Genomic DNA, 23716 nt, shown 5'->3' on the forward strand with positions numbered 1-23716 from the left:
CGAGGAGTTTGGTCAGGTGCCAGCCTCTGGGGAGACAGCCAAGAACCAGCCCTGGACCGAGGGATGAAACCCCGACCTTCCAGTGCCGCCTGCACCTGGGCTCCGGCTCACGGCGGCTATGTGGGGGAAGGGAGGGGTTTCGAGGTCTGCAGAAAGGCCATCGCGGGATTAAAGTGGACACGAAATTCACCGCGTCTAAGGGACTTTTATTTCCCCCCCCCCCGCGGAGCGGTGGCAAGTCTCTGGCAGGACGGCTGCAGTCACCCGGCCAGGGGCGCGCGGTCCAGCCACCGAGAAGCCGGGGCCCCGCCCACCCGCAGGTGGCCGCGGACGCTGAGCGGTCGGCGTGGGGGCCGGGCCCGGGGGCGGGGCCTGTCGGGCGCGTCCCCCCACGTGTCTCGGGTCCCCGGCCCTGCCCCCGGCCGGGTGTTTATAACCCGGGATTCGCGACGCAGCCGGCCCTGCGCCGCCGCCTGCCACCGCCGCCCGGGCCACGGTAAGGAGCCCCCGGCCCGAGACTCCCGCTCCCACCCCCTCGCCTAGGAGACACCCTGCCGCGGGTCCCGCCGACAGCGAGCCGAGGAGGCCGAGGGGACTGCGCTCCGGGCGCCCGCGCGGGCAGGGGCAGAGGGCGGCGCCGAGTGGCCGCACGCCCCGGGCTCCACCTGGACGGGAGGGAAGGAGGCCGACGCCGGGGCTTCTGCCGTTGAGACGCCGGGCGGCCGGGTTCCTGGGTCCCTCTGTGGTGGGGCCGGGGCGCGTGTCCGGGGGCTCCGAGGGGGGCAGGTCGGGTTGTTTGTCCCTTTTGCGGGCCGAGGTCCTTTCTGGAGCCTCCGTCTCTAATCCAGCTTCCTCTGTGCCGGAGCCCCCCAGATGGAGACCTTGGGAGTCCGGAGGGTGTGGCGGTTCCTGACTCTCTCGTCCCCTCTCTGGCCATCCTCCACCCTGTCTCACTCTGCATGAAACCAGACTTCCAGCCCCACCCCTGCCCCTCGTGCGGGGGCTTGGGCGTATCGCCCCTCCCACAGCCCCGAGCCTCAGTTTACCCCGGGCAGGTGGGCACCGGGACACTAGCGGCGGGCCCTAGTGTCTTGGGTGTGACTGCGCGCCCTCCCCGGCGGGGGGCGGCACTCTCTGCCTCCTGGAAGGGATTAGCGTTCTCCGCCCAGGTGGGGCCGGTGGCCGCGCGGGGTCGCCGGGCTGGGTTTCTGGCTGGCACTGGGCTCCGGGCTGTGGGCGGGGCCGCTCCGTGTCCGCCGTCCTGGCTGCTGTTGTCTTTGGCACCTTGGGCGGCTGCGCCCTCCAGGGAGGGAGGGTCATTGTGAAATGGAGGAAACTCGGCCAGCCCGCCAGGGCTCTTCCCGAGGAGGTCCCATGACCCGGCCGCCTCAGTGCTCCTTTCGGCGCAGTGGGGGCGTCTCCAGAGCATAGCCGTCTGGCTGCACGTCTCAGGCAGGAGCAAACCTGTCTTCTCTCCAGGGATGGATCAAATAGACCCTAGGCTTTGATCCTTCCTTCCCAGCCCACGACTGGTGACAGGGCAGATTCTGGAGCCAGTAGACCCAAGCCGAGAAGGCAGGCACCACTGGGTGAGGCTTGGGTCAGCTGCCACCTTCCCAGGCCTCAGTTTCTCCATCTGTCAGAGCTGGTACAGGCTCAGGGCTCAGGAAACAGTAAGACACTGTGGGACAGTCTCTGTAGACTATTGAGAGCGGCTCCTGGGTCCATTCACTCATTAACTGTGTGGGGCATGCCTCCCCTTGTGCCCTAAGCTGGGGACGTGGAACAGGAGACCAGCTGTCTGTCCTACTGAAGATTCTGGCGGGGAGGGAGACCGGAGAGACAGAAAGAGCCACAAAAGGGATGGGAACTTGGGAGTTGGATAGGACCAAAGGAAGCTTCATTCTAAACTCCCTTCCCTCTTCCATTCCCCTCTCAGAGCCCAGGCAGGGGAGCCCAGGGGTGGGGTGGGGACCCATCTCTCCCTCATGTGCCCTGTGCTGAGAAACAGTTCAGGCTCTGCTCAGTACAAGTCAATGGAATGATGAAGGCTGCCCAGCGAGCACCTAGAGCCTGGCCGGGGCACCACGTGGGGCAGAGGAGGGAGCCCCGCGCTCTGCACGGTCTGAGGTCCCCACAGTCCTCGCGTGTGCCCCATCCACTGCTGGCCTGCTCTGGGCTTTGTGGCCACTTGGCTGGGCTGGTAGCCGTTTCCCCTGGCTTAGGGCCCCGGGAACCTGACTCACAGAGGGGGGGCCAGGCCCAGACTCACCTGCTGTGCAAGCATTTTCCCAGGCCCCACTTCGTCTTAGCCCCATGGGTTCCGGGAGGCCAGATGCCTTCATCAGACCGCACAGCTCCTGCAGGGAGTGTCTTGCCTGCAGGCACCCATGTGGAAAGAGAGAAACTAACTCACTGGAATTCAGGGTCTGAGACTCTGAGCTCTGCTGTAACACTGTAGGCAGGGTTGATCTTCCAAGACCCAGGGTGTTCCCTTGGGTGGCAGGCGCCCTCCCCAAACTTGGGGGTAGGCCATGCACCCACAGGCTTTTTAATATTATTAGTAGAATCAACAAATGAATGAATGCACTCTCCTTTCCTCCATGAGCTCCAAATGCTCTCAGGAACTTGCGTGTCTCTTACCAGAGTCTGGTGAGATCTACTTAGTCCCCCACCACCTGTCTCAGGGGCTTTTCACCAGAAACAGAGACTCAACCTTCTCAGCCCAGGCAGGCCCTCGGATGACCCCTAACCCTGGGTGGAAGACGTTTGCTGCAGAGCCACTGTCGTCAAGGGAGCCAGTGTTCCTGATTTGATTCTCAGGCCCCAGGAATTCTGCTGCTGAGAGCCAGCTCAGTGTCTAGTCTAAGGCAAGCCCCTTGACCTCAGTTTCCTCATCTGTCAATTGGGAAGACAATCGCTCCCCTGTCTTACCAAGGATGTGCGGAAGACACGAGCCGAACAGGTCAAGCAGATAGATAGGCTGAGACCCGACAGCGGCACCTCCTGGCCAGAGTGTGAAATTGCAGCCTAGCTCTGTCAGACACGAAAGAGGGCCCCGAAGTGATCCCTAGAATGAGGAAACCCCAAAGTCAGAGAGAATTCTTCTGGCCTCGGTGGAGCTAGGGTTTTAAAAAACTATAACGAACCCAGCTTAGCTGAGTTAGAATGCAAGGGACGGGTTCCGGAAGAACATTTGCCAGGCTGTATGCCTGACACAGAGAACTATACTACTGATTGGTGATGGTTCCTTGGGGGTTTTGTTTTCTGGAAGATGAAAGTGAGGGGGAGGTGATCTGTGGTCTCCCAGAATCCCGAGCGTATAGGGCACGGGGCAGTAACGAGCAGGCGGTCTCCAGTCAGCCTAGGTTTCTGTCCTAGCCCTGCCATCCACGAGCTTGTGGCCCCCGCAAGCCGCTTACCTTTCCTGAGCCCCACGTGGTAATAATAGTGTTCTCCTCGAGTGTGGCACTGAACATAGTATCTGCTCTTGTCCTTGTTCCAGCTTTGACATTTTAGAGCGCACGGGTTTGCATAGAACCGACCGAGTGCCAAGGCTGGCCTAGCACCATCACTGGAGGGTGGTGGGGTGGTTCTGGCTGGGGACATGGAGAGTGCCTCCCACCTTGCCACCTCGGGCCAAGCTGGCAGACATCTTGGCATGAGGCCGCCTTCTTCCTTCCTCCCAGGATGTCAGGGCAGACAGGGGAGCGGGGAGGCAAGGACGTTCTTGGCAGTGGGCCTGCGCCTGGGAGCCAGGGAAACCTGCCCTGGGCCTTTCGTGGAGGGTGGGGCAGGGACAAGGATTGGCTAGACACCTCCCCCAGGCAGGCAGACCAGGGTCCTGGGGTGTCGGAGCCAGAATGGCTTTCGGGTTGGGCAGATGGCTAGTCAAGCCCTGGAGAAGGAGTGAGAGCGGGAAGGAGAGTCTAGTGGGCACAGGCTTGGGTGCCCAGCTCTGGCTGCTCCCCCACAGGACTCACTGAATCCTCAATGGTTGCCCTGTGGCCTGACGGGCTCTTGTCACCCCCATTTTGCACATGAGCAGCTGAAGCAGCATGAGCCCAGGTCTGCAGGAAGGAGGCGCTTCGCCCGGGTGCCTGGGGTGAGGAGGCAGGAGGGATGCCAGTGTCGGATTGCATCATTTCCCAGCCCGCCTGCCCGGCTAATCTCTGCACACACAGGCCCAAACACAACACACACCCACCACCACCCCCACGTGCCAGCACACACACTCGTTCACGCTCAGAGGCACACAGTCCTAGCTGCGTGCCATCTTCCATGCGGCTCAGACCCAGAGGCTGAGGTCCCTGGTGCCCGTGCGCCCACACAGCCTGGCAAGCAGGCAGGGCTCGCTAGTGTCTGGATGAGGCATGCATAGCATTCCAGGCCTTGAGGGGCTTGCAAGGAACCGACCTCTAGACCGTGGAATCAGTGGCTTTGTTCTGAATGTCGGTCACATGGCAGGCGCGGTCCGGGAGATGGTCCCTGTCCCCGTGGAGCTCACAGCTGTGGGGATGGGGGTGCGATCGGAATCCAGCGAGCCATGTGCTAGGATGGGCCATGGACAAGGGATCACAGGTGGAGCCGGGCAGGCCCAGGTGGTCTGTGTGTCTCCATGGAGCTTTGTCTCCCTCACTCCGGTGCCCCCCCTCCCCCGGGCTCCAGGTCCCTTTAGGAGATGGCAGAGCAGGGGCGACTCTAAGAGCAGGGTGACTCTTGGACTGGCATCATCTCGCCACACCAGGGTGTCTGAGCCACCTGTAGCTTCCCAGACCACACCTGCCCCGGGTTTCCCTTCTCTGGGCCTTGTGCCTTCCAGCAGTGGCTCACGGGGCCCCACCGCTCTGGGTATGAGTCCTGCCTCGGCCACTTGACCTGCCAAGCAAGGCCTGGAGCCAGTTCCTTAACCTGAGCCTCAGTTTCCCCGTCCCTAAAACGGGACAGCTCGAAGGGAAGGACTCAGCACATGATGGATGGGTTCCTTATGTTGATCATGGTGACAGTTTTCTGCTACATAGGACGCTCTCAATATATGCAGTTTCTTGTCTCTGAGTTATGCCTCAGTGGCACTGTTTGAAAAATATGCAACAGGATACATGCCCCACCCCAGCCCCAGCACCATGGCGCACAAGCACACAGGGCTGGGAACACCCGTACCTCCCGGGGCCGGGGGGCTGGGTGAGTGGCTCCTGAGCCTCCCCAAATCTCCGCGATCAACAGGGCTGCTCGAGGGGAATCCGGCAGCCAGAGAGGTCAGGTTCAGGGTCTCTGGCTTCACCCGCACTGCTCTTCCAGGCAGCTGAACAGTTTTTGCTTTTGCAGAGTGGTTCACGGAGCCGCGAGGTCAGATTCCAGAAACCGGGAAACGCACATCTCTGATCCAAGGTACTTTCTGGGTCCTCCCTGTCTCCCTCCCTTCCTCCCTCCCATTTTTGATGGCCTGTTGCCTGGCTGCAGTTGCCATGGGCACCATCTCCTGGCCCCAGGGTCAGGGTCTGCTGAGTCACCAGCAAATCAGGTGGCTGGGGACAGGGCCTGGCAGGTGGTCGAATGCCCGGTGGAGGCAAAAGTTGTGTACATCCATCAGAACCAAACCCCCAACTTCACTGTCCAAAGGGCCACAGGGTGTGTGAGGCCTGGGGCCAATGGGCAGGTGGCCCAGCGAGATGTGTCTGCGCACACAGAATGTGTGTTCTAGTATCATCGGGCTCTGTCCGGGGTCTGCTACACAGGGTTGAGTGACCGGGACAACCCCTCTGGACCTCCAGGCACAGGGGAGGTTTTCCATACACAGGAGTCTGCGTCTGCGCGGGAGTCATGGTGGGGTGCCCCTTCTGGTCTCCATGGGTCTGTGGAGGGGTGTCCACGGCTTTTCCCGAGGGTATCTGATAAGGACCCTGACCTTGGTCAGACTCCGGTGTAAATGCTCTCACCAGACGCAGGCATCCCCCCGTAAATGCAGGATGCTGGGGCCATGTCCAGGGACGCCGGGACCAGATAGCCTCGTTCCGCATCTGGTCCTCAAGCACAGGACCCCACCTCTGTGACCCTCGGTTTCCTCTCTAGCAGAATGGGTACAGGAACATATCCACTCTCAGGGCCATGGGGACGGTGCTGGGGGAGGCAGGGCGAGCCCCAACACAGCCCAAGCATTCGGGGAGAGCCTTCTGGAAGAAGGAACAGAGACTGCAAAGGCAAGAAGGCAGGAGCCCCTGGTACCTCTGTGTAGCTGAGGAGATGGATAGGGTGGGACAGAGCCCTAGCACATGCTCTGTGACCTTGAGCCAGCTGCTCGCCATGTCCCCAGTGGGCATGACAGCAGCATGGGGTCATGGTGGGGGTGCAAGGTGAGCCACACGAGGCCCCCAGAGCCATGCCCTGCACTCTCTGAGCGGCCCCACCCATGTCTCCGGAGCATCCTGGCCTGGCCTTAACAGCTCAGCCTCCTGTGCTTTCTCTAGCTGGTGGGGGATGGGCTCCAAGACATCCTTCCCACCCCCCTCGTGTGCCCCCACCCCGTCAGCCCAGGCCACTGTCGGTATTCCCAGGACCCTGCATGCGTATGGGTGTGTGTGTGCAGTGGTGGGGTCGGTGGGGTGGGGTCGGTGGGGTGGGGGTGGCGGGGGGTGAGGCTTCGGGAAGGAACAGCTCCTCGGCTGGCCTTGATGGCAGGTGAACATCTTGTTCCCAACCCCCCAGTGGCAGCTTGTCCGGAGGATGAGGCTGCCCAAGGCCAAGGTGGGGGCTGTTTGTAGGGGCTGGGGGGTTGGGATGGGCTGGCTCTGCATCACTGTCCTTCCTCACCGACCCCTCCTCCCCAGGACAGGATGTCCAGCAAAGGCTCTGTGGTTCTGGCCTACAGTGGTGGCCTGGACACCTCCTGCATTCTCGTGTGGCTGAAGGAACAAGGCTATGACGTCATTGCCTACCTGGTAAGGAGACGCTCAGTGCGTCCCTCTTTCTACCTGTTTGTCCCACTGCCCACGTGCTCACTGTCACTCACCCGAGCCCAGCGTCCCCTCCCTAAGCCTGCCCTGAACTGTAGACACACATTTGTCATTCCGCCTCCCTTTCTTCCTCTGTCAGATGAACATCCATGGTGTCCTCAGGTCTGGGGTGACCTGCTGAGCACGGAGGAGGCCAGCTCTCTGTGGGTGACTGGGGGNGGGGGGGGGGGGAAGCCAGAAATGAGCTTGGCGGTGCAACTCGACCAGCCTGCCTGCATGGGACCACGGGCCTGTGAAGACCGTGAAAGGCACACACTCTTCCCATTTATGGAAGTCCCTTGTCAGCCCCTAATAATTCTGCAAAGATTATAGAATCCTGCAGTGGCTGAGCTGGCGGAGCCCTTGGAGACCACCTAGTTCTAGGGTGGCAAACAGGTCACAGGTAGATAATAGGTTATGGGGGATGCCACTCCCCGCTCCCTGATCAAGCCGGCTCCTCTTCCAATGACCTGGACATAGCTTCTGAATCCTTCTCCATGTATTCGGGACTCCTGAGTGCAAATTCTAAAAATCTAACCTCTACCAATTTATGCAAAACAAACAAACAAACAAAAAAGCAAGATAGTTCTTGGCTGTGTAATTGAGACATCCGGGCTTTGACAGCTTCAGGCAAGGCTGGATCCAGGTGCTTGTCCGGATCTGTCTCCATCTCTATTTGGCTTCATTCTTGGCCTCTCCACAGGACAGACAAGGCTCATGTCATTGTAGCCTGGCTCTCCCAGAGAAAGGAGGGCTTCCTGCAGAGGCTCTGACAGGAGGGCCCAGGAGTATTCTCATGGCCCGAGTCACTGCCTGCCAAGCATTGGTTACTATGGCTGTGTCACGAAGGGTTCTGATCATCTGATCCTGGGCCTGTCCCTACAGTGAGCAGGAGTTCCCTTCTTTGGCAAGAGTTCGGGAGGAAGTGAGGGTGGTACCCTGCGGAGACAAAAGTTCAGCTGTTGCCAGGAGTGATTGGATTGCAGTTCAAGTCACTATCCCTGATAGCGCAGTCCCCTTGTTACTCGGGTGGGGAGAGTGAGGCTCAGGGAGGGGAAGCGCCTTGCTCACAGCCCCCTGGCAATTGAGAGTCGCAGCTTTGGGGGCATGCAGGGACCCCAGGTTGTGTTCATCTTGCTGATGGCAGCACGGTGGGGTGGTCAAGAAGCCCGGCTACCACTAGGCAGATTTAAAAGCTGAGTGACCTCAGAAAACACCTGCAGCTGGCCTCTGGGAAGATTCCAGAGTCTGGTGAGCAGAACGCAGGGTCGAAGTCTGGGCAGCAGGCCAGAGTGCAGCCAGCAGAAAACACATTGGTGTCCAGAGAGGGGGCTGTCACAGAAGTCAGACTCTAACAGCAGGGATGGCCTCCTGCCCACCCAGATGCCTTGGGACGGTCAAGTCGCTGTGCTTGGCTGCGGAAATCCCCCGGGGGTTGCGCACTTTCTGACATGGCGACCTCGGTACTGGCTTTGGGGGAGTTTTCAGGAAGAGAGAGATGGGTTGAAGGGAAGCCTGAAAACTTCAAGGCAGTGACAGCCAATGCCAGGTCCCAGCAGCCCAGTGCACAGGGCCAGGCCCACCTAGTGCTCTGACCCATAGAAACTGCTTCCTAGCACACCCAGGCAGGGCCAAGTGTCGGCTCCTGGAAGCATTCCAGCTTCTCCAGACCCGGCTTTGTGCCTTTCTCTTCCTAACTGACCTTGGCCCCTCAAACAGAAAGCACCTCCATTTGAGGGCCATTTGGACAGCGTCTGCCCAGGGGGCTGAAGCTCTTCCCCCGCTCTCCTTTATGCCGCTGGCTGATGACGCCTCTCTGTTTCTGCTTCTCAGGCCAACATCGGCCAGAAGGAAGACTTTGAAGAAGCCAGGAAGAAGGCAATGAAGCTTGGGGCCAAAAAGGTACCAAGTGGAGGCAGGGTTTAGGGCTGGGAGGGGTTCTGACATGCGGGGCAACAGTGGGCATTGCTGTCCCAGAGTTCCTTGTCGTCTGCACCCCTTTCAGTTGGTCCTCTTGCTTCCAAGAGTATGAGTTCGATTCCTTCTGTTTCCAGGCGTGTGGACGCCATCATCTCCCTACCCTCCCTAGCCACTCTTCCCTGCTCCCCACCTACTCATCCCACATGCTCGTCCGTCTTCCTCTCACATCCATCCGTCTGCCCATCCCTCTTTTATCCCCGTCCCTCCATTCATCTGTCCATCCATCCACCCATCCTTTCATCATCCTTCATCCGCCTACCTGCCTATTCCCCTTTTATCTCTGTCCATCCTTCCATCCATTCAGCAGAATCAGAAAATTCCAGTTGAGTTCAGTGCATTGATGGTGCATCTAATCGTATGGTGGGCAGTCCCTCTGCTGGGTGCGGAGCCCAGATGGCGAACAGAGCCAATGTGGTCCCTTCTCACATAGGCTCACCGTGTATGGGGACGTCCCTGGCACCGTCACCCCTTCGCTTGGGCGAGTGGGCAGGGGACATAACAGGGGTGGTGTGAAAGGCCATCAGCCCACCTGCTTGGTCAGAACTGGTCCCCTCTACAGGGCGCTTCTGTGGGGTTCTCAGAACCTAAAAAGGAGCCTGGCACGTAGTAGGAGCTCAGTTAGCAACTTACAATGAATGAATGAGTCCCACATCCCATCACTGGCCATGCGCCTAAAACTGGGTGTCCCTCCTTGGTCGGGAGTCCCTGAGCCTCAGAGAGGAGAGGAGTTTTCTGAGCAGGAGCCTAGAAAGTACTGTAAGAACACTTGAGTGTTGAAAATGAGTTGGGCTCTCACATGAGTTGGGCTTTCGTGTAAAGATTTGGCCTTAGTTCATTCCTCTAGATCAGTAATTCTTAACCTTGTGCCCTCAGGCTCCCATATACTTTTATGTATTTGTTCGGAATTGGAATTTCTCACCCATACCATCAGGGTGTGGTCTCCATTGCTTTTCTTTTAATTTTCCTTTTCTTTCATTCTTTGCTTCATTTTTTTTTAAACTGATTTTATTTGAAAATAATTATGGGCTCACAGGAAGTTGCAAAAATAATACAGAGAATCCCATGACCCCTTTACACTCTTGAAAATTGCTGAGTGCCCCATAGAGTTTTGTGGATTACGTCTATTGAGATCCTCACAGTATAAATAAAAGCTGAAATTTTAAAAATATTAACCCATTTTATTATTATTTTTTAAAGATTTTATTTATTTGCCAGAGAGAGAGAGAGAGGGGGCACGCAAGCAGGGGGAGCAGCAGGGAGAGGGAGAAGCAGACTCCCCACTGAGCAGGGAGCCCCGATGCAGAACTTGATCCGAGGACCCTGGGATCATGACCTGAGCCAAAGGCAGACGCTTAACCGACTGAGCCACCCAGGCATCCCTATTAACCCATTTTAAAAGAATAATATTAAACATCTTATAGGTTAACATAAGTGACATTTTTACCTCAGAAAAGTAACTATTTCCAAAACAAGAATTTCAGCAGTTTCAGCTAGATGGTGTATCAGGATTGATTAGTGATGTCTGCCATGAGTGCGGGAGGGGAGTAATAGTGTGTGCTGGGATTGATTAGTGATGTCTACTACGGGATCCCTTAGTCCTGTCTGCTGTAGATGCAGGCCCCTGGGGCTCTCTCCTCTGGCCGGGCCCCACCCTTGCCAAGCCTCCCTGCCACGGCCTCCTCTCCCTGTAGGTGTTCATCGAGGACGTCAGCAAGGAGTTTGTGGAGGAGTTCATCTGGCCCGCCATCCAGTCCAGCGCACTGTACGAGGACCGCTACCTCCTAGGCACCTCTCTGGCCAGGCCCTGCATCGCCCGCAAACAAGTGGAGATTGCCCAGCGGGAGGGAGCCAAGTATGTGTCTCACGGTGCCACAGGAAAGGTGAGGCAACGGGTGGACGGTGCTGGGGAGGGCGGGGCAGCGGAGGAGGGGGCAGGGGGACTGCGAAGGGGACTCGGGCAGCCGGGGCGGCCGACGGCCCTCGAGCAGGTGCATGTTTTCCCCCGGGAGAGTCAGGCGTGCAGGGTCTGAGTGGGAGGAACGGGATCCGTAGGGGCGGGGATCCGGGAGTGGTCACGGCTGTGAGCTGTGGGTTCCGTGTGCGGGTTCCGCCTCCAGTGGGAGCGCTTTGGCAGACTTGACACGGAGGCTCAGGGACATCTGCCCCCAGCCCAGGTCACAGAGCACGGGCTGCCATGCGACGTGGTAGAAAGGGTCAGAAACCCCGAGTTAGCAAAGTGGGGTGGATCCCTGCTGTGTGGCCCTTAGGGAGGCCCTTCCCCTCCCCCAGCTTTGGATTCTTCATTTGCAAAACGGGGGTGGGGAGGGGCAGGGGGGAGCCCTGCCTAAACCTGCGGGGACTGCCCCAGCACCGCACCGCACCCTGGGCGGCTCAAGCCACGGACTGGGATTGTCTCACAGCTCTGGGGCCAAGGTGTGGGCAGGGCGGCACTCCCTCTGAAGGGGCTAGGAAGGCGTCATTCCGGGCCTCTCCGGGCTTCTGTAGGGACAGCTGCGCCCTTGTAGATGCGACACTCTGATGTTCCATGAGCAGTCTTCTCTCTATGCATTGTCCCTCCTCTGCCTCTGGGCATGTCTGGTTCTGTGTCCAAATTCCTCCCTGTTACAAGAACACCAGCCATCTGGGGATTAGGGCCCACTCTAGTGACCTCCACCCAACTCCATCACCTCTATAAAGACCCTAATTCCAAATAAGGTCACGTTCTCAGCTCCTGGGAGCTGGGACTTCATCTCTTCTGCGGGGGACACAACTCAACCCATGACACACCCCTGGTTTCCAGCCCCTGCTCGGACAGTGCAGACTGAGGGAGGGTTGTGGGGCGGACAAGGCAGGAGAGCCCTCAGCACGCTGTCCCACAGGGGACCGTGCTCCAGAAACCAGACTGCAATGTTCGCAGCTCCTGGGCAATGTTATTATAAAGACTGTAGCCTTGGGCTCTCAATGTTACTGGACACCAACCCAATAGCCCAGTCCAGGACTTGGCTCCCTAACAACCCCACCATCACCAGACTGCATACCTCCCAGTGCCAGGGAGCTCACTACCTTACCGGCACCCTCTTGCTAACCTGACCCAGGCCCCACTACTGCCCAGGCTGGTTGGGGCAGTGGAGGGGGGCAGGCAGAGCAGGCTCTGGCCCTCTGTGATGCAGAGACACTTGCTGCCTCGATTAGGACAAAGATGTGCCTGGAGGGTGGCTTTGCAAACTAGGGTGACCCTGGTTCATGTCTTTGAAAGCTCACGTGTTCATTCATTTGTTGGGCCCTAGGTCAGCAAGCTTCTCCTGGGCCTCTAGAAAGGGTTGGACACGAGCCGGGTCCAGCAACGGTGTGGAACCTCTTGGGCTCCCTCCGTCCTCAGGGAGAGGAGAGTGGATGCATGACAAGGCGGCGGTAGGGGCAGTGCCTGGGAGCCGTGGGGGCAGCGGGCAGGGGAGGGGGGCTGATCTACGGACAGTGGCCCTGCAGCCTGAGCATGGGTGAATGGGTGGTGGGGTGTGGGAAGAGTGTGCTAGCACAGGGATCTGTCTGTGCAAAGGCTGGAAGCAAGGAGCCCTGAACAACTGCCCGCCTGGGAGCATGGGGCCCGAGCAGCACGGTCAGGGTTGGATGGGGGCGGCCAGCGACTCCCCCGGTGGTGTGTTGGGGATTGTTCTGGACTGAGACGGTGGGCTTCTATGGAAGAAGAGAACTGCCGAGAGTTTCTCACGCAGACCTGCAGCCTGAGCGCTCGCCGACAGTCCTGGTCGTGAGCGCATTTTGAGCAGGACGACGGGCCTGGCTGTTAGGAAGGCTGTCGTCTTCCACTTGAGGGTATAGGACAGGGTGTAGGAGAACCCAGAGGTTCAGGACTCAGGGCTTAGGGCCCGTGCAGCTGTGTTCAGATCCTGGGTTCCCTGCTTTCGGGCTGTGTGACTTCACCCCCCTGAGACTTCATTTCCTTGTCTGTAAAATGGGAATGAAGGAGAACTAGCTCATGGAGCAGTTTGGGAGCAATGAGTAGGATAATTGCCTATGTGCTCGGCAGGGGCCTGGCATGCCGGGAATGCTCAATTCACTCGAAACTGGGAGTGCCCTAGTCATCCGGTGAACAGACCTATACTGGGGGCTCCTGCGGCAGAGGGTCAGTGAGAACAAGCTTCAGTGCAGAACAAAGAAGCTTCCGAGCCGTCTCATCTGCCCATGTTGAGATGGGCTGAGCAGTGAGCAACCCGTTCTAGGAGATGTCTGAGCTGAGGCCAGATCAGGATTCTGGAAGTGTTCTGCCCGGACAGGGTCCCTCCAGTGGTAGCCCCAGGACTGAGGATGGGTGGCACTCGGGGCTGGTGGAGTGAATGCATGAATGTGGTGGGTCTGGCCCTGGGTTGGGAGGTCCAAGGTTCTGGAGAGACACAAGCTAGCCACCTGCAGCTGTGCGAGCTGCTCCTTTTGGCCACAAGAGGGCACCAGAGGCTTGGACTGGAGGCCTTGGGCTGCTGACCACAGAAAAGCAGCTGGAAAGGCCACCTCCCCCCAGGGTCCTCTGGTCCCTACCGGGGGTCTGCAGGACTCAGTTCTGAAAAGAACGCCTCTCCAGAGGTTCTGTGGCCTCCAAGACTAAAGGTTGGGAGGCCATGGAGGGGAGGGTGGAGGGGAAGCGAGGGGCGCAGTGCTACCCTGGATCTGCCATCTCTGCTGGGGTTGATGGGCAAGGCGCACTTCTGTGCCTTAGTTTCCCCAATTTACAGAACCTGGGGAAGCCCCCCCCGAAGTCTCGGAAGACAATTTCCTGGAACTGAGAAGAGCGAAGAGGGACATCCAGGCAGGCCTGGGGCGGGGTTCAGAGAAATAGAGTTTGAGATAGGCAGGTGGGGGGAGAGGGGCCAGTGGCCTGCCGTGGCTTGCAGCCTGGGAGGCTGGGGGCAGGCATCTGTGACTTTACGCTTCAGGAGCAGGTGTGGGAGGCTTGTGGCCTCAGATGGAAGACCCGCGGCCACGTGGGGTCGGGCTGGCTAGCCCAGAGAGAGACGGGGGGGAACGCTTGGCAGTTTTTTTGCGGGGGGTTCACAATGCAGAGAAAGCTGGGGCATTAGACTGCAGGGCCTCCCCCCACAGATGGGGAGATTCCAGCGTGGCCAGTCCTGAGGCTGTGACCATGTAGAAACTCAGCCACGGGGCTCTTGCAGTCACTGATGGGGGGAACCAGGGCCTCAGGGGCCCTCATTCCAGCCTCCTGGAGGCTGCGTTCACACATGTGTTCATTCACTCCCCGAGTATTTATCCAGCACTGGGCTCCTCCGTGCGTGTGGTCGCTGGCACAGGATGGGCACGGGGAGGCTCCCAGGGACTTAGGAGCCCTAACCCAGCAGGGGGCGGAACACAGGGGGAGCAAGAGTTAGCCGGTGACACCAAGGGGGACGGGCACCCCAGGCCGCAGAAACAGCCCTTACAAAGGCCTGGAGGTGGGAGGCAGCGTCCCTCCCGGGGCCCAGCCGGGCAGCACGGGCTACAGAGCTTGAGCTGGGGTCCATCCTCCATGCCCTGCCCTGTTCCCTCCCGACTAGAGAGCCGTACAGAAGCTGGGGTGGCCCTTCCAGGGCCTCCTCCCCCCAGTTTTGGAAGAAGGGCCTGGAAATATGAGCCAGACTCGGGCAGGGGTATGGGGAGCAGTTTTGTAAATGGCGCCATCTGTATGGTTAGCCCAGGAACAGATGGGCGGACCCCTCCCCAGCCCCTCCAGTCCCCGTGGGCACTGCACCCACACTTACACACACCCGCACGTGTATCAGCGCGTGGACACACACGGTGTGGAGGACAGCTGTACCCCGTCTCCCGCTCCAGGGAGCGTCGAGTTGGTGCCGAGGGTCGTGGGGTTAGGGGGAGGAAGGACTGGGCCCACCTTGGCTCTTAATCTGGGACAGAGTTTGAACCAAGGGAACCTGTTTGGCTTCCGGGAGGGTCTCTGACTCTGGAACAGATGGGTGTCCCCATGTGGGTCTGCATGGGGACACCAGCCCGGCAGGCCTGTCCAAGGAGGCACAAGCTGCCATTGTACTAGGGGAACGTGAAGCCGCGGGGGGAGAATCACCGGGATATGCAACACCGTGTACTTGACAAATCTAAAATGGATCTACCGTTTATTGTAGCTGCCATTGCTCCAGGAACCGGGCTGGCCACGGGGTCCCTGGGCAAGCGTTACTGCCTGTGCCTCAGTTTCCCCATCTGTAAGGTGGGGATAATAATAGAACCTACTTCTGGGGGGGCTGCTGTCAGCTGTAAGGCTTCAATGAGTTTAAGCCTGGAGCTCAGGCCAGTCACCTGAATGTGAGCTCTTAGGCCAGAAGTGTCTGTTGGCTGTGTGACCCCGGGCAAGTGACATCACTTCTCCGAGCCTTGCTCTCATCATCGGCAAAGCAGGGGTAAATACCCCACTGGCCCCAGGTGGCTCTCCCCTGCGACAGCGAGCACAGAGTGGGTGCCCACGACGGGGCTAGGTCGGCAGGCGAGTGGGGTGGCGGGTTTGGCACAGCTCACGGCCCCGAGAGGCCTGGGAGGGGGGCCGTCGCAGCCCCTCTCTGCTCCTGGCTCCGCCGTGGAGCAGGGCTGAGACCTGCATTTCCGCGCCGCCTGACAAGCCTCTGGAAAATAACATGTCATTCCCGCCGCCGCCTCGCTGGGCCCGTGCAGTTTTCACAGTAGGCGAAAGGTCCCTCTGTTATTTCCACAGCTTAAGTCCCCCCTCCGGGTGCCGCGCTGATGGGAAGCAGGCAGGACGCTGGCAGCCACCGTGTCTGCGGCCTCCTCTTCCTCCTCCCCATCTTCACCGCGCCGGGGGTCAGACGAGTCCTCGTTTTCCAGCGGAGGACGCGGGCACAGAGGCAGGGCAGCCGTCGCGGGCTGGTGGGGGCCCTTGAACCAGTCCTTCTGTTGGGACCTCCGTTTCCCGTCTGTACAGAGCAGAGCCGAGGAGCAAAGGGCTCTCAGTGGTACCTGGTTCCACCCATTCCCTGCCAAGTGGCGCTTGTAGATGGGGAAACTGAGGCTCGCCCAGGCGACAGGATTCCCAATTTTATGGACACGAGGAGTCCAAGCACCACGGAGCCCGAGCCCGGAACTCGATCTCTGGATTGGGGCGGAGGGGGCCAGGCGGGGAGGAAAGCTTGAGGAAGAGGCCGAGGGGTGGGCAGCTGGGCGTTGTCTGGAGAAGGACCGGGGTCTCCGCAGGGCCAGACCCCCAGCCTCGCACACACGCGCCCCCCTGACGTGCGCACATACAGGACGATACATGTGCGTGCCCTGCCGTGTCCCCAAATGCGGGCGTCCCGGTCCTGCCGCATGCCCACCCATACACATGCACACCCCACACCCCACCATGCGCCCCCACACCCGCGTCACCCAGCACAGCACTCACAGAGGTCGTGGCGCTCACCACCGGGCACACGAGCATCCTGTCCCACACAGCTGAGCACCCCAGCCGCCCGGCTCTGCACTCAGGGTTCTGCCTTCCCATCCTGACTCCACCTGGACGACAGGACCCGGGGTTTTCTCTGCGAGGAAGACCGACTTTCGTCATTAAAACAGGCTACCAATAGTACACACCTCGGAGGGCTTTGAGGTTGGGGTGAGAAGGGAACCATGCAGTGGGCCTGCCCTGAGCAGCCCCCAGGCAGGTGGTCAGCAGTCGTGAGGTGCTGCCTGTCCCCCCGCCCCCACCCCACCTCTGTTCTACGGCTCCTGACCACCCCCTGTTCGTGTTTCAGGGAAATGACCAGGTCCGGTTTGAGCTCACCTGCTACTCACTGGCCCCTCAGATTAAGGTAAGATGCTGCCCTCGCCTTGGGGTGGGTGCTAGGAGCTAATGTCCCTGGGTGGGGGGAGGGCAGGGTATGGAGTTCTGGAAGTTTCCATGGACAGGGATGGAGTGCACCTGAGTCTCTGGGTGGGTGGTGCCCCTCTTGCTCATGGACAGACCGTGGGCTCATGCCAGATGCAGGGGCACGGCCCTCCCTCTGACCATTAGCCCTTCCCAGACGTGGCTGCCCTTTGGCCAGTGTCCTCGGCATTCCCGGGTCTGGCTTCTTGGGTGCAGGCTGGGACATTGTTGCCCTATTTCTGGGGTGCTCATAGCCCACCCAGCCCTGGTCGGGGCCTCCCAGCGAAGGCCCTAGCTCTGCTCTGGCTGCCTGACCCCCAACATCCTAGAGCCCTTTCTTGGGGTAGGAATCACCAGGATCTGGGGGATTCAACCACCCCTGCTGGTGGCCTGCCACCCAGGCATGAGAGCACACATCACAACTGTCCAGTCAGCCACTGCGGCCCCTGCCGCCTCCAGCCTGACCTTGGCCCTGGCCTGTGTCCCTCTGTCTGTCCATCCACTCCTTCCTCCCTTCATTCAGTGTTCACCAGGCGCCCACTCAGTGCAGGCCCTGGGCCAGGCTCCAGGCATACAGAGCTGTAGTGTGCAACCAATGTGAGCCCTATGGGTGACTTAGATTTTTCTAGTGGCCCTGTTAGAACAAACAAACAAAAAACAAGATGAAAAGCAACAGGTGACACCATTTTAATAATATATTTTACGGAACCCTGTGCACCCAAATGGCATCATTCAACCTGTCATGGATGCAAAAACATTCCTCACGAGATGTGTTCCACCCTGTGTACGAAGTCTTCGAGATCCCTGTGTGCTTTGCCCTGGCTGCCCATCTCAGTCGGCATCGGCCACGTCTCAGGCCTCAGGGGCCATAGGGGCTGCTGGCCACCGGCTGGGACAGCACGGGCCTAGGTCTGAGCTCCTTACAGGTCACTTGGGGTCTGGCTGGAGAAGAGGTGCCTCCTCTAAACGCTGACAGAGGCCCCAGGGGGTCCTTTGTTGTTTCTTTAAGTGGAACGTCTTTCTCTGCCCCTTTAACCAGCCAGCAGCTGCCTGCTGGGTGGGAGCAGCCTGGAGGTGAGGAGCTCCGATGATCCATTCTGACCCCCAACACCGGGCAGCTAAGAAGTCTTGCCTGCTGACTCGCTGCAGGCCGGTGGGCACAGGGGCTTTCTCCTGACTCCCACTCCCTAGGTTCCCATAGTAGCTTGGGGGGCCAGGAGTCCAGTTTCCGAATCTTTGTCTGCAGAGGCCAAGCCAAGGGAGTGGGGGTGAGGGCCACAGCTGGTCTCTGGGAGCTCCCAAGGCCAGGCCTGCTCCAGGGGCTGCTCATTCTAAGGCCCCAGGAGAGCTTACCAGCAGAAGCAGGGACCCGGCTGGCTCCAGGGCTGGGTGCAGGCTCTTCTTGGGGACCTGCCCTTCCACCTCCAGGCTGATAGAGCCCCTGTGAAATGAGCTCAGTCCCCCCAGTCAGGCTCCGATTCCCCTCCCTTCCCCACCCAGAGCAGTTCTGGGGAGCAGGAGGAGGGAAAGCAGGAGAAATGGGTTGAGAGCATCGTCTGTTGTCTCTGGGCCCCACTGTCGCGGAGCAGGGCCCAGCTGGGTGTCTGCAGCAGGGTGAAACCTCCCTGAGTCACCCGGGAGAGGGGGAGACTAGCCCTCTGCTAGCAAGAAATGTGAGGCCTGTCTAGGTCGAAACCTCAAGTCTCAGAGACACTGAAGCCTAGAAGGGCGGGGACCGAACCGGGGGACACGGGGCCTTTCTGCCACAGAACCCGGCCTCTACAAAGCCACCCCCGGGCAGCAGGTCCTGTCCTTCCCCTACCTAATGGAGCACCTCTGCCCACCCCACGTGGACTGTGTCCTCTCTGGGGACGATGCAGCAGGGCCAACATCCGGGCTCTCCTGCATCTGACTCCTTGCCCCACGTTCAGGTCATCGCCCCCTGGAGGATGCCCGAGTTCTACAACCGGTTCCAGGGCCGCAATGATCTCATGGAGTATGCCAAGGTATGGCTGAGTCTCCCCTAGCACCCCCAGCCCTTGCCTACTGACCCCCGGGGGCATAGCCTTCTCGGGGCACTGACCTGACCGGCAGTGCCAGGCTGGGGCTGATCCCCGTTCCGGCAGGGACCGAATCTCTGCCCCAGCTGACCCCCTGTGGCACCTGTTCCCGGGGCGGGGTGCTGGCCCCCCGCCGAGGTGTGGTCACTGCCTGGGCTGGGCCTCTCCACGGAGAGCCGTCAGTCCGTGGGGGGTGTGAGGGAGGTGCTCTCTGGGTCACAATTCCCTGGCTGCTCCTTGTCCCCGGTGCCTTGCCGGGGACAGGTAGGCGCTCCGAGGGGCAGTGGCAGACAAAGGCTTTTGTCGAGCCAGCCCTTTTGAAGTACAAGTTGCAATAAAACATATTAGAAGTTTTGCATCAAGATCCTTAGCTGCTCCCCGGGGTACCTTTCTTTTTAGCGACTCCTTGACAAACAGCCTCAATCAATCAGACAGGGGAAAAGCAACTCGGTGCACACACCAGAAAATTGCTCGGGTTTTAAATAGCAGTCGCCGGGGCCGGCTGTGAGCTCTTGCCGCAGCCAAGGTGCCGCGTGGTAGGAGACTCGGCAGGGACACAGCCCTGCCCCTGCCGCCAGCATCCCATTAAGACCTGGAGGGCCTGGAGGAGCGATCCCCTGTACCATCTGTTGTTTTATTATGAAGAGGGGAGTTTACAAGAGCAAGCCCATATGTTGCCAAACAAATTGTCAAATAGCAGAGCTATTAAGAGAACCGAGGTTGACGAGGCTTCCCACCCCCCTTCGTCTCCTTGATACAGAATATGGAGCACGTTTCATCTTTAAGAATAATGAATTGGAACCCCCGCCCCATCTCCATTCTCACGACTGCCGTCCTGGTTCAAGAGAGGGCCAGGGTGACCCGGGCCTTGCCCTTCATTTCCGTTAAGCCCCAGACAAAAGTGATTCTTGGTTTTCCCAGCAAAGAGGAATTTCAGGAGTGTTGTTGGCCCTCCTTCCCAGATTTTGGGGGAGAAGTCCCTTCACGGAGCTTCTGTCCCCCGTAACCTTTGAGCAGGAGAGCGTGGCGAGGAACGGAGTCCGGGGCCCCAGGCCTCGGAGCCTCCCCGGGTGGCCGGTATCTGCACTGAGCTCCAGGGAATCTGAGCGCGTTCGGGGAGGGAGGCTGTGTTTCTGCACCCAGGAAATGACCAGAATTACTGAGCAGCAACTGGGCTTTGTCCAAAATGCAGACCAGGCAGCTGATTCAGCTGAGACAAAAATCAATGGTGCTTTGAAAACCCCCGCTTTCAAGACCCGTAAGTTGCCAAGGCCAAGGTGTGGTAGGAGACACACACACACACACACACACACACACACACACACACGTGCTCACTCCACTTTCCGCAGCACCCCCCCCCGTCATCATCCTGTCGTTAGCATCGTCACCATAATTAATTTCTTTTAAGAAGCCAGCGTCCAAGGTAGGGGGCTGGAAAGCAGGGTAGTCGTCCGTGTGCTTGTGTGTACTTGCGGAAAGTGGTTTTGTTTTCTGTCCTCACTTGCAGTGAGAGTGTCTTGGCAGGGGTGGGGGGCAGGGACAAAAATCTCTTTGGTCAAGGGACTGCTATTTTGGGCATGCGTGTGTGCCCTCTCCCTGCTGTGGAGAGGCTGCCCAGCCTGTCCTTCCCACCTTCCCTCCCTTTCTCCTCTCCTCGCTCCCACCACGACCACGACCACGACCACGACCACGGAGTCCCAGTGGGAAAGAAGGCAAAAGTGTTTCCAACACCCCCCCCCAAAACAAAGGCTGCAGGGAAGCCACCTGCTGGCTCTCTGGGGGCGGGGTGGCCAGCCCAGGGGTTCCGGCTCCTGCACTGGGCCTCACTCCTGGCCCACTCTACCTGGAGGGAGCCCGAGCGCAGGATGTACCTTAGATGCTCAGCAGCTCTGGGGGGGAGGAGTGGCCCCCCAACACGGAGCAGCCTCTTAATGCGGTGTTCCTGTTTGCCCGTGTGGTTTAAATTAAAGAGTACACAAATCCTGGAAGAGACACGGACTGTCTTTTAAAGCAATTCCCCTGGTAAAGCTTAAAAAAAAAAAATAAAACAGCTGAAGGGTTTTAGCTTCATTTATTTTGAAGCTTTAAGGTGGTGATGAAGGAAACCTGGAGGAGGCTGGAATCCTCTAGCAGCGGGACTGAGGGCAGATCAGCATGGCCCCATCAGGAGAGACGGGGTGATGCCGGTGGGGGCTCCAGGGACCAGGGCTGGCCAGGTTCTAGGACCACGGGGGGCCAAGGTGCCTAAAGGGGCTTGGGAAGCAAAGCGTCAGCTCTCACTGCTTTATAGGGGCCTGGCTGGGCCACTTAGCTGCCTCTGTGCCCCATAAGCCAGAGGAGGGGAAAGCACAATGTAATATGTGTGTTGGATTCCAAGCAGGTATCCCACTAGGCAGCGTGAGGTGGCTAAGGGGTCAGCCTTGTCCTTAATCCAAAAGGCTGAGTGAGGCGGGCCTTCCAAGTGATCGCCAACAGCCTTCAGACCTAGGGTCTCGGCTGGGATGAGTTTTCTCCTTGAACAACGGGTTGAACCGTTTGGGAAGCAAGACCCAATTAGAACCACCAGGGGAGGATGGAGGGGGTACGGAATGTATCTGGGATGTTCTTTTCAGGGTTGCAGAGAGATGTGTGTAGTGATTGTGCCAGGCGTGGGGGGGGGGAGTGGCTCCCAGAACCCACCAGGCAGGTGCCGTAAACAGGTGCCATGAGCTAGAAGCCCTTTCCTTGGGGCGACATTAAGTAACATGCGGGCACAGATGCCTTGGTTGAGATCTACAGTGGAAGTTTAGGCCCTTCCTGCCCCCAGCTCCTAGGCTTGCAGGGGGGGTCAACAAGTGGGAAGCCTCTGGCACACCGCCTGGCACTCTCTAGTGCTTTAGGGCCTGTGAAGTATAGACTCAGAGAATCTTCCAGAAGGCACCTCCAAAGTCAGCATCCACCCCATGACATCTCAGACACACAGTCTTGTAGTTTCTGCATGGACATGTCCAGTCGGGGCCCTCACTCATTCCCCGGGCAGCTGGGAGTGTGGGGAAGGGAAGGACACCAAAGGGGGGCCCCCAGTCTTGACTGCACAAGGACCAGAGTTTGGGGACGTCCACAGCCTTGTAAGAAAACCAAGGCAGCTGGCCTGGTCCTCAGGCCAACTTCGAGCTGCCTCACGCCGGCCCCGTGTCACTTCTTACCCACAGCAACATGGAATCCCCATCCCGGTCACCCCCAAGAACCCGTGGAGCATGGATGAGAACCTCATGCACATCAGGTGAGCGAGACGCCCCACCTGTGCGCTGCCCTGCCCGCGTCGGGGGGGTCACTGGCTTCGCAGGGCAGATGCGGCCTTGGTGATGGCCCCCGCCCTCAACCAGAGCTCTTGCCGCTGCTGCTCGCTCACTTGCTCGCTGCAGGGCTCCTGGGGGTAGATAACAGGCACCCATGGGGCGCCTGGGTGGCGCAGTCGTTAAGCATCTGCCTTCCGCTCAGGGCGTGATCCCGGTGCTCTGGGATCAAGCCCCACATCAGGCTCCTCCGCTGGGAGCCTGCTTCTTCCTCTCCCACTCCCTCTGCTTGTGTTCCCTCTCTCGCTGGCTGTGTCTCTCTGTCAAATAAATAAATAAAATCTTAAAAAAAAAAAAAAAAAAACAGGCACCCGGCCTTGGCTGGGGTATCCAGGAGGGCTTCTTGAAGGAAGTGACATTTGAGACGGGAGCTTCAAGGATGAGAAGGGACTGACTGGCAGAGGTGCAGGGGAGAGTGCGTTTAAAGCAGGGCGAACAGCATGTGTGAAGTCGCCCCCAGATATGAAGCCCTGGGGCTGTGCCCCCAGAAACCAGAGGGAAATGTCCCAGGCTCTTCCTTGCAACCTGCAGCTTGCACAGCCAACTGTGGTGGGCCCAGAATGTTCCAGGCGGGGTTGCAGTGGTTGCTTTGGCAGAGAAAGAAGGGCAGACCAGACTTGTGTTGGGGGGAGGGTGTCTCCCTGCCCCTCCCCACCTGATCCCCTGTCTTCCCTCTCCCCCTGCAGCTACGAGGCTGGAATCCTGGAGAACCCCAAGGTAATCCCCCCGCCCAGTTTCCTGTGAATTGGCTGCCCATCTTTGGTGGTAGCTGGTCCCTGCCGATGCTGTCTGATGTGATTGTAGCCTAATTTGAAATTTCACGGGGGCCGGGTGTGGGCCTGGGGCCGAGCCCTGCCTGTGTCCCCATCCTCCTCCCGGGCCCCCCTCTGCCTGCCTACTCCACGCTGCTGGGTTTTGAGAAACCCCCCCCCCCACCGCACTCTTTTTCTAATTGCCGCTGGGATGAATAGGGGAAGGAAATATTTCAGGGCAGCATGGAGAGAGTGTGTGATTGTAAGACAATAAAGAAGCAATTAGGCAGATGAGACACTTGTGGGAGGGCCCAGCCTGTGCCCACCAGCTCTCAGGCCGCTGCTGCTGCAATGAGGTGGGGGGGGGGGTGGCACAGATTAGAGCCTCAGGACCCATTTGTCTGGGTCTGTGCTCCACACCCGCCCGAGGCAGGCCGCCCTGATCCCCTGTCCCCAGCCTCCTAGACTGGCGAGGCTGGGCCTCGGCCCTGTTTGAAGTTTAGGATTTCTCTCCCTGGGGGGTTTCCCTTTGTATCTCCCCCTGCCACCGTGGGAGATGGGGGGATGGCGGCAGGCCGAAATCTATCCTGGGAAGAGAAAAATCTCTTTGTCCCTGAGGGAATGTGTCTCCAGTCCCTGGCTCAGCCCCACACCAGGGCGGCTGGTTTGGGGGTGGGGTAGGCTGCTTGTCTGACATTAGGGAAGAAGTGTGCTGGGGGCGGCGGGGGGG

The 23716-nt window shown here is 59.2% G+C and overlaps 1 protein-coding gene across 2 annotated transcripts in view; it reads left to right on the forward strand.

The window, feature by feature from the left end:
- Window positions 1–407: 407 nt before the first annotated feature.
- Window positions 408–23716, forward strand: part of ASS1 (argininosuccinate synthase 1) — a 59732-nt gene continuing 36423 nt past the window's right edge. The window contains exons 1-9 of one of the 2 annotated variants that reach the window (XM_034664674.1): window positions 408–496; window positions 5326–5388; window positions 6825–6935; window positions 8823–8891; window positions 10661–10849; window positions 16727–16783; window positions 18771–18845; window positions 22091–22161; window positions 22921–22951. In XM_034664674.1, coding sequence (XP_034520565.1) covers window positions 6831–6935; window positions 8823–8891; window positions 10661–10849; window positions 16727–16783; window positions 18771–18845; window positions 22091–22161; window positions 22921–22951 — 597 coding nt within the window. In that variant the 5' untranslated portion in view covers window positions 408–496; window positions 5326–5388; window positions 6825–6830. The remainder of the gene's footprint in view (window positions 497–5325; window positions 5389–6824; window positions 6936–8822; window positions 8892–10660; window positions 10850–16726; window positions 16784–18770; window positions 18846–22090; window positions 22162–22920; window positions 22952–23716) is intronic. The other variant, XM_034664675.1, reaches the window with a different exon arrangement.

Source organism: Ailuropoda melanoleuca, chromosome 7, assembly GCF_002007445.2.
Source record: "Ailuropoda melanoleuca isolate Jingjing chromosome 7, ASM200744v2, whole genome shotgun sequence".
In the NCBI taxonomy this organism is placed as follows: domain Eukaryota; kingdom Metazoa; phylum Chordata; class Mammalia; order Carnivora; family Ursidae; genus Ailuropoda; species Ailuropoda melanoleuca.